At 47.1% G+C, this 12,552-nt stretch overlaps 1 protein-coding gene across 4 annotated transcripts in view; it reads right to left on the bottom strand.

The window, feature by feature from the left end:
• Positions 1 to 11,800, bottom strand: part of LOC144114520 (uncharacterized) — a 436,123-nt gene extending 424,323 nt beyond the window's left edge. For all 4 annotated transcript variants that reach the window (XM_077648322.1, XM_077648321.1, XM_077648320.1 and 1 more), the window contains exons 1-2: positions 11,749 to 11,800; positions 3,929 to 4,247 (exon numbers count right to left, since the gene is read on the bottom strand). In XM_077648322.1, the coding sequence (XP_077504448.1) occupies positions 3,929 to 4,022 (94 nt within the window). In that variant the 5' untranslated portion in view covers positions 4,023 to 4,247; positions 11,749 to 11,800. The remainder of the gene's footprint in view (positions 1 to 3,928; positions 4,248 to 11,748) is intronic.
• Positions 11,801 to 12,552: the final 752 nt, after the last annotated feature.

The following is a 12,552-nucleotide window of genomic DNA, read 5'->3' on the forward strand; positions in this document are numbered from 1 at the left end:
CGAAAAACGACTGTGTGTGGAAAACTAAAAACAACGCCCTAGAATTATACACATGCGAGGTCGCGCTCACATTCTCTACCACAACATATCATGCAGTATAAATACCAGAACAGTTGTCGCTGGATCTCGGGTTAACCAATGGCAACCATCCTGTCAATTTTCTTTTTCCTTAAAGGCAGAATCTATCCAGTCGAAATCCCATCGCTTATGCGGGCAATACGAAAGGATAACCACGCATAAATTTATTTTTCTGGACAAGTATGGCCTTTTCGAAACCCCGAAAAATTAAGTCAGAATGGGCGCAAAATTAAGGACATCCTTTCACATAATTCCCCAATTAGCGACATTTTTAGGGTATTAGAGTAAGCAATAAACTAAAACAAAAAGAAATTTCCTCCGCACCTTATCACACACGATTGTCCAACTTTTGTATAAATTGAAGAAAATATTTGTGCTGGCGCGCCATAAATTTGATTTTACATTTATTTTCCAATGCTTTGTTTTTCAGCAAGCCGCAAAATTTAGACGCGCTCAAGCTATCAAAATTTTTGATTATCAAAAATATTTTACAAGTGAGCTATTCTCTTGAGACAAAGAGCTTGAGTTTTTTCAGACTAATCCGAGACGATCGATATATAGCGGCACATCTCGAATGAAATGATTTACCGCATCCTACGTGTTGCTGCCCAAGCTGGCACCATCGCCATGAATCATAACATGTCCAGCGTTCTTGGGCAAGCATGTTGAATACTGAAATATTGTAAGGTACTGTTATGGAAACATTGAAGGTAATGGCCCATTCTTCCGATGCGCAGCAAAAATCTTTATTTTAAACTTTTTCTATCGCTCGCAACGACCAGTTAAACTGCCGTGGAAAACCAATGGGGGAACGTTTTTGACTATAGCAGAAACGTTAATTGAAAAAAAAAAAGAAATGTAAGCCTGCGACGGTAGATAGTGGGTCATTGATTGTTACAGTGAAATCTTGGAATATACGGGAAAAAATTGCGTTCATAAGCTTTCTCCCGTTGAGAAATGCTTTTGTTCAGAATTCCTAGGTATGATTAATGCAAGCGGTTTTTCGTCATGCACTGTATCAAATACAGGCTCTTATACAGTAGCGCAAGAGCCGCCACTAGGTGTCTCCACGTGGCGGTAGTGGGCACGAGACTAAAGCCGTGACTCTATCGGGCTAGCAATAGGCAGGCTTCCAGCTGTGTGCGCACGTGGGGGGAGACAGCATGACGGCAGGCAGCCCAGCTTTACAAATCAACCTACCTTGAAGTCTTTCCATTTGTAATTTCTCTCCCCTGGCCTGCCAAACTGGAATCAAAGCGCCGCCATGAAAACTCTCCGGCCAACATGCTTCCCAGGAAAGATATTCCAGCAGACGAGCGTTTGTTTGTCTGGCGTTTTATTTGATATGCTATGACGTGACATGGCCACTCATTGACAAGGGTTTCTCCTCTTGAGTTTTTATGACTCTAGGCTACGAGTTCGTCACGTGAAATTCTCTCAAAAATTTTCCATCCATGCATGCGGACATGCACTGAGTGTGCACTCTGTCAGTGCCTAAGTATACTGGAAGCACGGTAAGAGACAGAAAGGGAACAGCGGGGAACAAATGCCAGTTGGTGCTGGAAGGGAAACATGTGCCCACGCAGACAGGTAACCTAAGGTCTACTGAAGAGTCAGACGGGACGAGAAGCATGGCCAAAATCAGCTTACACTCAGGTGCAGTGCCGAGGGGAGGAAGTCTGCTGCGGCAGTATGGCCGTGGCTTTTGTTGCAGACCGAGTGGTGTTGCTCGGGACCGAAGGACAGGAACGACGACGAGGAGACCAGATGGAGTCTGCTCGAAACTAAATAGTTTTATTTGCAACTCTGCACACGGCGAATTCATCTCTGTGGGTGTGATACAGATGAATAGGGGATGAACACAGGTATATGCATAAGGAGGAGCCAAAGTTCATGATAGCGCCCGTTCATGTCTTCTGGGTAGTAGAGAACAATACGGTACCAAAATTTGCGCCCCTCTTCCTCATGTCTATTAAGGGGGTCCTTTCCTTCCTTGCTCCCCCCCCCCCCCCTTTCGCGCAAGCCTATGAAGATGGCAACCAGCAGACGACCCGCACGTTACTAATCGTCCGCAAATTCCCGCCATTTTTCTCCAATCAAGAAGGGCTTTCTTCAGGCGCGGCCTTCGGATCTCGAACGCTGTGACCGACTGGCCTGCTTTTCTGCTGGTTTCAGCTTACTAGTCGCCGCCACGCTTTCGTTCCGCCATTTCTTTCATGTCGGCGTGTATACAGCAGGCGCCAATGTGCCAGGAATGGGCGCTGCGTACAGCAGGTTTTATTCCGCCTCCGTTCGCCAGGGAAGTTTTCCCGCTCCCCTCTGTCAGCTTGAGGTGAAGGGAGTAGGGAAGGCGTAGCCACAATCCGTAGAGAACCCGTAAAAAAACAAATGGCGCTCGTTGAAGAAGAAAGCGACTCTCGCTGACTGCGTTCCAAGCCTCTGGCAGGAGTCCAGCATGCGCGCTAGGTCGCTGACCGCGCCGGCAGCTTCGGAATGCTGGCGATCACAACAAGGGGAAATCGGAGATTATCCCTTGCTGTGACAGAGGGGCATCTGGCGAGGGGCGTCTGGCCTGCAGGTGACTGCACACAGCCGGTGATGTTGGCGATGATTAAATACTGGAAAACCTGTGTAGCCGTTGGCACGGTGAGTGGAAGAAAAATGAGGGCAATGGCCCCCTATAGCCCGCCTGATCGGCCGAGAGAGCAAATAAAAAGAGGCGGTTCTGCACAATAGTATAGCTTTGCGGACTTATGTGTTTCCCTTGCGCTTTGTTGTGTATGTGTGTATGTATTTTTGTGGCAAAAGGAAATGAACAAATATTTAATAGGTGCTTGTTGGTTCATGATGCATGAGCCTTCGAAGCGCGAAAAGGAAATGGACAGGAAGGGCCAAGGAACACAAAGACAAAGGACAGCGCCAGTCCTGTGTCTTCATGTTGTTTTGCCAATCCTGTCCGAAGTTTTTGGTGCCGCAAATACGTTTAAAGGTACCATGAAATGGTGTTTATTGAGATTAAGAAAAGCACACGTGCGATCGGCAATCCGTCACTAGTCACCACACCGCAAAAAATTTTAAATCTAGCTTCGTCGACACCGAAGATATGGGCGATTAAAAATGATGCTCCTCCTCGCACCCTCAACTCATACACGCCGCCGCGCCAGAAAGAAAAGAAGAGAACTGGTCGGAAGATTGGGGCTGTACCCCGCCCCGCCCCATCCCGCCCACTTCTAATGGGCACACCCAATGAGGAGGCTATCCCAGATTGCCAATTCACGTCATCGAGGTAGGGGCGACTAAGAACGCGCGGTGAGGTGTCGCCCTAATCGGTTGCGAGCAGTACTTTTTAAAAATTATTGGTAAATTATAGAGTCCACGCAGAGCTTTTAAGTTTGACTCCAATACTCACAAAGGCCAACTGTACAGATTCGTTGCACCATATAATGACCATAAAAGATATTTCAGGGTCCATTTAACCGGAAATAACACAAGCTTCAAGGACGGCTCAAGTAGCTTTTCGCCGGAATGGTGTCCGTACACTGCCATCAGGCCGGAACTACAGAAAATTTCACTAACATATGCTTATCAGACAAAGAGGTAACAAGTCTTCCTTTGGCACATTCTATGGTCTTGTTTCCGGTATTAAAGTGACCAGAGAAAGCTGCTAAAAGTCTGAGCTCCCTAGCAATTCTGCTAACTTAAATGAAGCAAACACCCGTTTGTAATTATAACCGCTCAAGGCTAGGTTTAAAAGGCATAGATGACGCGAAATCGGAGAATGAGGACTTGGCTTTGACGAGAGGCCCAGCTGGCACGTCAGACACGCGGTAGGAGATGGCAGAGCGCTTACCGCCTCCGGGCCGCTGCACCAGGTAACCGGAGAGTGGGCCAACGCTGCTGCCGTTGCTGCCGGCGCAGGCCGCCGTCATAGCGAGCGCACTCATGCGTCGAGTGCGCAAAGCCCGGCGCTGCGACCCTGTGCGTCGTCCGGCGCGGATCCCATGACTCGGGAGGCGCGCTTCACCGCGGGAGCGTGGCGCGCTCTGTCACTGAGTGCAGCCCAACTCGCAGGGGCTCGCTTGCTCGCCGAGCGTCGCGTCAGCCGACGCCGCGTGAGCGCTGCTGGCAGCCGCCGCTCGGTCGGGGGCGACCCGCCGGGAGGGTTTGCGCTGGGAAGGAGAGAGCGAGAAACGGCCGTTAGTTGCATTCACTCAACACGACAGCCCCGTGAGCACGTCAGTTTGAAACGCGCTCAGGGTACTTCCATGGTCTAGCAGCTCGCTTCTTTTGACGGTCTCAGTGCTCACTCTCGAAACAAACTTTCGCTAGCGTTCATGAAGGACAACAGACGAAGAAACAGACAGACGCAACATGTCCTAGTAACCTAGCGCCCGTTGCATCTGTTAGTTTTTTCATCCGTTGCCCTTCATGAGAACTAGAGAGAATGCATCGAGACCGGCCACCAGTTGCAAGCGTAAACAGCTTCTCTGCTCAGACAATCACTAAAAAAGAAAAAGAAAACCCGTGACATGCTTTCAACAGCTAAAAACCGGAAGTTTATCAGCTATATACAGAAAAACCTCGTCATAATGAAACGGTTTATAAAGAAATAATGGATATGACAAAGGAATAGCTGCTCCCCTAGGAAGCTATAAGAAGCCCATGTATGTGAAATCTCTCTACCATTAAAATTTTTCTACGCAGAAACGTAACTAACCCCGAACGAACTGCACCAGTCATTTTGCGCTGATTATATAGATTTGTAATGGTGCGCAACAGTTTCGTAACAATTCGATACGGCGAATATAAATTGCCGCGCATAGCACGCTCGAGATCTGCCGAGGAGGAGGAGGAGGTAAAACTTTGATTATAGAACTGGAGCAAAACATGCGCAAACCTCTCCTCGCATGAGACGTTTCCCCGGCAGATTCGTCGGCGGAGACTTGGCGCCAAAAATTTGGCGCTTGAGGCGCCCATTTTCGCCGGGACTGAGTACGCGGCCAGCTGCGAACGCGCTGTGCTAGCGCTTTAGTTTCGGTTTTCGCGGGATGGTCTCTTAGTGTGAATGTTTGACAGTGCGTTTGTTCAGCTTGACAGTATCGACGTCCCACTGGATTGACAAAAGCAATGGCAGCGGCGGAAAACGAAAGCGCAAGGCGATTTCTGCTGACGAATAGGCGGCCACGATCAAAGCAATGACAGCCTTCGATCTGGCGTGTCCATTCTCCACAAGGCACTTCTGTCGTGCGTTGAAGCCGTGTATTGGTGTGGTTTTGACGACCGTGCCCTTGTGTAATGCGGAGAAGCCAACCAAACTGGGTATCGCGACGGAATATCACGAGTTCCCTTTAACCGCGGCCGTATCGGCTTCAGAGCCAAAAAAAAAAAAAAACAGGAATAAATTTTCGGAGCAGGTCTCTCCCCGCCCTCTACGTCGTTAGACCTCAAGGAACAGCTTACTGGTCGCGGAAGCCAATGCGGACATCGGAAGAAACGGGTGCTTGTTGGCGAGGCTATGTTTGGTCGGAGCGCCCATTTTCGGGCGCATCAGAGGCGCTCGCGACAGCAACTATCAACGACTAACTAAATTTTAAGCGTCAGCTATGCTGTCCGCGGTCTACACGGGGGCACTAAGCTCATCGGCATGCGATAGTTTCGGCCAAGGTAACCCATGGCTATCACGAAGCAATGGCAGGACCCCTTCGACTTCGTCATAACGAGCCTAAACTGCAGTAGTATTAGCTACCCCGCAGCATTATGCGTAAGAGTCTCCATTAGACCCGTAGCGAGAACCTTCTACACGCGCCCTACGAGTCGTCCAAACGAGTCCGCTAACAATGGCGAGTGGTAGTGTTGCACCTATATAAAAAGACTCCACCTTCACGCCCAATTCAGACGCCCCTCGCGGCATAGAAGAAAGCGGTATTTCCAATAAGCGGGACTGATAAGAGCGAATGCTTGTGCTCGGGAGCGTCCTCGTAACGTGATTAGAAAGCCACGCAACTTTCTGAAATATCCGGAGATAGCCGCTGCGCTGACAGAACATGCTCTATATCGCAACTGCCGGTCGCCTTCACCGCGTGTGTCCTGTCCAAAGCGCAGGGGACCCCATCTGGTGGGCATTGACGAAAACCTCAAGGGCACTACCCTCTACTGTCTGCGCAGAAAGCTCGCAGTGTTTAATAGGGGGGAGAAGTTGAGCCATCGAAAGCAGCTTGCACGCGGCGCCTATAGGTGTAGTCTCGTCAAAAACCAACCACATCGCCTTGTGGCACTTTTAACTGGAGTCACTCTTTATTTTTTTCGATAAATCGGTTTCATATACGCTCGTAACCTTCTCCTAGCAGTGCTGTTCTGGTATGCGTTTTTTTGTGACACTGTAGTGGGTCACTTCGCTTTGGTGTCACCGAGCTGTTTTGCTACCTCACTGTTTGTTTTTTTTTCGGAGCGCTGTTTTGACCCACAGACTGCGACATATTACTAGCGTTAAAATACAAAGGACAAAGAGCAGAAACACACTGGACAGACGCTCTTTGTCCTTTGTATTTTAACGCTAGTAATATGTCGCATTCTTTGGATCAAAAGCACCAACTAGCCCAACTTAATCCTTTAATCACGCTGTTTTGACGCGTACTTTTTTCTCTCTGCTATTCTCTCGCTCATCCTTTTATTATGTGCTGTTCTGATGCGTGCTGCTTTTTCGCGTGTTGCTTTGCCATAGTGCCGAAACAATAATACAGAAATGTCCAACAAACTAACATTTTGATTCAGATGTTTAAAAAAGGGAAGCTTCTCTGAAGCAGAATTACAGAAGACATCTTCCTAAAATAGCTCGTTGTTCCCGTCGATACTCTCTTTTGGTGCTTTGAAAGAAGTCCTTCAGGCTAGGTCAACACGGCACGGGAGTAACTGCGGTCACCCTCTTTCCCCAAAGCTATCCGAATGCTTGTTGTCCAACGGCAATCCTTGCGATTCTTGCGTTCAGTATGAGCGTTAAAGATGCATCCTGCACATAGCCTGAAACATTGGCGGAGTCCGATATTCCTGACAACGACTGTCGCTGCGCCACAACGAAACGGTCATTGAAATCAGGCTCTTGTCATAGGTTACTTCCACAAAAATCATATCGAAGCTTATCTTCAATTAGTGTTCAAAACGTGTGTTCTCAATACTTCGTTCGATAACTGCACGGCTAATAAAGTCTATTGTGATACCAAAATAACCGCAACAGAAATATTATGTGCTAGCTGGGAGAAACTCCATTAAATTTTACCTAGACACTTATGTGCGCACGTTTCAAGCAGTCTTCTGTTAGCTTCAAAATACTCATGCTATTTCACGAGCAAAACGCCCAGGCGATAATTAATTTTTTTTGTGTTTAAGGGTACCTTAAGGTTTGAAAACTGCGGCGGGATTTTTGAAGACAATATATGAAGAGGCAATAAAGTGGCACTAAAATGCATTCTAATACGAACAGACCACATCTGCATGCACTCGTACCTTTGAAAAAGGCAAATGAGGGAAGCGAAGAGACAAAAAGCAAAGAAAGTAATCATGATAAGGCTACAAAGCACCGTTACTTATTATTTCTGATCACGGTCGGCCCTTTTCGTGTCCCAGGTTTCTATTAAAAAGTAATTAACTTACTTGAATCTGAGCTTAACGGGTTCCACAAGACTATATATAGCACAGAACAACATGTTGCCTTTGTTGCACCCTGTTTTGAAGGATGAGTGATTACTGGTTGATGAAAATGCTACGATGATTGTGTCCTTACGAAATTGGTTTCGACGCGACAGAAAATTAAACTCGGTGAATAACAAGAAAACGAAAACGGTTAATTAATTCGAATGCCGCGTTTTCAGAGTTACCGAAAACATCAGAAGCAAACGTTAAATGCGTAGCCCCCGAATTATGACAAAAATACTTGGCTCCCTATGAACCGCAACAAGAAGCTAGGAACGTGCACATTTCAATCTGACCCCCTGTTCGCCCAATGTGACTCATTGTGACTCACGAGGCGGCCAAACCCTTTCACAGAACAGCGGCAGTGGGGAAAAAAGAAGGTTGAAAAGCGCGTCTCTTGCTCCCACCCAGTCGACCCTGATGAAGGTCCCGAGTCGGCGCCTAAACATCGGTTCACTCATGGGCCTCTGGTCGGAGCGTATTTTTTTGCCTCTAACAAGAAGCGAGGTATCCGTCAGCAATAATTACAGCTCCTAGATTAAAATAGAAAAGCCTTATTTCATAGCCTTTTTACGAAAAAACAAATGCCTAAGAGGCTGTAAGGCACGCCGTATAGCGGAGGACTGTGCATTGATTTCGACCAACAGCGGCTCTGTAACGCGCGCAGAAGTATTAGTACACAGGCGTTTTAGCAGTTCGCCTCCATCGAAATGCAGCAACCCTAGCCGAGGTCACAAACCGCGGATTTGTGGGAAGTAGTAAAGCAGCACTTTTTTTTTCTAACATGGAATGGAAGGAGAATGGATTAAACAGTCATTACTGGGACTAATATACGCCGATGATACAGTGCTAATGGCTGACAACAAGGAAGATTTACACAAGTTGATAGACATAGGTTGCACAGAGGGAGATAGATTAGATTTCAAGTTTAGTAAGAAAAAATCTGCAGTCATAATATTTAATGATGAGGTCGGCGAGCATAGAATACAGGTGTTCACGCTAGAAGTAGTGGATGAGTACAAGTATATTGGGGTGTGGATAAATAACGGTGCTGAGTATCTCACAGAGCATGCAAAATATGTAATGAATAAAGCTAGTAGGAATGGAGCTGTTATGAAAAATAGGGCACTGTGGAATTCCAATAGGTATGAAGTGCTAAGATGGATCTGGAAAGGGGTGATGGTTCCTAGTCTGGCTTTCGGCAATGCGGTCCTGTGCATGAGACCAGATGTTCAAGCAAAGTTAGAAATCAAACAACGTGGCGTAGGGAGGCTAGCTTTGGGAGCACATGGCAATACACCAAATCAGGGGGCACAAGGTGATATGGGATGGGCGTCGTTCGAGAGCAGAGAAGCTAGCAGTAAGATAGCATTTGAGGAGCGGTTGAGAAAAATGGGGGGGGGGGGGGGTGGAAGCAGTGGGCTAGGAAAGTTTTCAGATACCTGTACATAAGGAATGTTGACACGAAATCGAGAAAGCGAACTAGAAAACTGACAAGCAAATATCTGGACAGCAGTAGGCGGGCAAATCAGCAATTATCGGTTAAGAAAAAGGTTAAAGAAACAGAGGGAGCCCTGTGGAAAACAGGAATGCTGACGAAATCGGCACTAGGAATATACAAGATCTTTAAGCAGGAAATTGCCAAAGAAAATATCTGTGATAATTGTAGGGGAACCTCTTTGTTGTTAGAGGCCAGGACGGGAGTTTTGCGGACTAAGACATATAGAGCCAGGTACCATGAGATAGACACATTGTGCATTGCATGCGGAGAGGAGGAGGAAACGGCTGAACACTTGATACTTTTCTGTAAAGAACTTCACCCTACAGTGGAAAGCAGCGGGGCTGATTTATCCAAGGCATTGGGGTTTAAGGACAGTGAAGGAAAAGTAGATTTTAAGCGGATAGAAATAACCAAGCGAAGGTTATCTGACTGGTGGCTAAAACCAAGACAAGAGTAAAATTTCACAAGTCATGGCTAGGTGGCTTGAACCACCGCCCGATTTAAAGGGTTCAGCCTGAGACATCCATCCATCCATCCGTCCGTCCGTCCGTCCGTCCGTCCGTCCGTCCGTCCATCCATCCATCCATCCATCCATCCATCCATCCATCCATCCATCCATCCATCCATCCATCCATCCATCCATCCATCCATCCGTCCGTCCGTCCGTCCGTCCGTCCGTCCGTCCGTCCGTCTGTGCGATCACGAGACTCGAGCGTCCAGCTAGTACAGACAAGACAGGCACAGGGTTGCTGCTATCCAGGGACTCCGGAGGGGGGCCGGATTTCGAGTTTCTTTAGTTAATTTGTTCCGTTTTATTTATATTCATTTTATTTACCTTTTATGTATTTTTATATCTCACTGTCCAAAAGTGTACTTGTTAATGCAGGTAATATTTAAATTGGTATGGATAGCTTCATAGGGATGTGCCCACGAGGAGTAATTGACTACCTTGAAAAAGTTTGCGCATACTCTGTTTCAATTCTACTAATCCCGACCATGAACAGGGGCCAGTCATTCAACGACTTCTACTGGGACAGGATTTTTTAGGTTACTCAAATTAAGTGTTTTACTGGCTATGAAGCCAACTAGCTCAGCCCCACTGTGTTTTACATTAATAGCGTCATAAAATTCAAGTATTTGTCAGTAACCTGATCTGAGTGCAGGTAGCTGCTGACTGGGGGCCGCTGCCCCGCGACGTCACGAAGACGCGGTGGCGCTGATGCCAGCAGCGACTTTCGCATGGTAGGCAAAACAGGTTCCGCCTGCCCGTGCCTACCGCAGATGCCGCAGCTACCGGCGGCTGCATCAAGCGTGCGCACTGCGGAAGCAGCATGAATTGACCAGCTGCGTCACTGTTGGATCCGCGTAGTAGCATAAAATGAAATTTAAATTAGCCTCGATAGGTTGCTCGCAGATAAATGCCACATTAGGGAGCCGGCTAACAGGGAATGGGCCGCGGTAGTAAAGCGCGAAGTCTGGGAGTCGATCGGCACTGTCACTCAATGCACTTAATAGCATGCAAGCTACTGCGTTCATTCGCCTGAACATGAGCATAGTAGGCTTGTAACTGCGCAAGGAAAAAAAAAGCACATATATAGCTGCACACGTATTTATCACCTTCAGCTGTTGTGCACGGGGCGCCGGTAGGTTCACTCGTCCCCAAGAAATGCGTTCTTTTGTTAATAGCACAGCATGTTTTAACGGCGCGTTTTATGGCATTTAATATTTACTTGAAACTGTTGCTTAATATGACCGACGTAATTATTTGATCCGAGTAGAAAGAAGTCTGGTAAGTTGTGTCAATCTTGCGCGGTCAAGTTGGCGTGCGTGTCTTACGCACCTTAAGTGTGCTAAAAGCCGCGTGCTTTTTCATTGCATCGTACATGTGTCATGTTTCATGAGGTAGTACATGATCGCGAAGCTTGTTTGGAAAGAAGCAGCCGCAGGTGTGCTACTAACAGACACGTAGCAAGATTGAGAGGGGACGCGGCACTGAAAAGTGTTTTCGTTATTTATGCATGTGATATGTAACTAAATTTGGTGCCAATATGAAACTGCTACGCTAGTTTCAGCAATGCCTTTTATTTCTAGCTATACCTGCTGCAGTTCTTGGGTAATTATAATTAACACCCTCGTCAAGTCACCCCGAGGTTTTAAATAATTGAGTAGAAAGTGCGCAAATTTTTGTATGCCAGCTTGTTCACAAAGCCCTGTTCTGTATGATGACGCTATTAGTTTTTTTTAGACGATCCGTACTTATGCACGCATAGTAACATGAAAACGTTTCTTACAAAAATAACTAGCATAGTACTGCACGTGTAGGAAAAAAAATCGAGAGATTTATTGCACTCCTCAATGTCACAGGAATCGTTTGCGACAAATAGAATCATTCTATTTTCATGCGTTACGAAATTAATAAGGTGTGACTGATGCCAATCGCAGAAAATGTTAAATTTCAGAGAACGAACCTTAAAGTTTATTACCTCGTTTATGGCCTCTTCGCTTTCGCTTTGGTCACAGAAATGCGGCACTGAAACAAAAAAAAAGTCAAAGAAATCAAGGAAATTACCTCACAATTTTCGACGACTACACATCTAGAAAGCGCAATTTATAAATTTCTACTGAATATTCTGCTATACTTTTTCGTCACTGAACAGAAGACCCCAGGGCTAGGACAGAAAATAATTCCAGAAATGAAAACTTTCACGAAATCGACCAGTTTAACAAGGGGAGAAGTCGGCCTGGCTGGTGCGTGATCATGCGGCTGAAAACAGCGCTTCAGCGAGACAGAGGAGATCGGGGACACGACGCTGACCTCACTTTTCGCACAGCGCGACACGTGTGGCTACAGACTGTGAGCGCACGTCGATCTGCCCCTCCGAAACAACGCCAGCACTTCCGCTCACTACTGTTCCGAAGTAAAATCATTCCGGCAAGTGCAGAGTGTCAAAAACTTGTTACTTTATTCAATACCTAGGGCGTGGCCAACGCGGGCTCATGTACTTCGAGAAATTACTAAGTTGAAAGCATCAGCCATTGCTGTGATTCGCAGAAAATGAAAACGCGCCTACAAGCCTTGAAAACCCGCGCTCAACACCTCTACGCGACGCCACTCCCTGGCTTTTTGCTTACCGCGAGCCCGCTAGCGACTGCAGCGCCACCTCGTTTGTTTGCAAACATGCAGGAGGTCTATACAGAAATGTTGGGGGGGCGGGGGGGCGACCCCACCTCCCCCCCCCCCCACCTTGTTCCGGAGTTCCTGCTGCAGTCAGTAAATTTCTAACCTA

The sequence above is a fragment of the Amblyomma americanum genome, chromosome 1, assembly GCF_052857255.1.
Source record: "Amblyomma americanum isolate KBUSLIRL-KWMA chromosome 1, ASM5285725v1, whole genome shotgun sequence".
Taxonomy (NCBI): Eukaryota; Metazoa; Arthropoda; class Arachnida; order Ixodida; family Ixodidae; genus Amblyomma; species Amblyomma americanum.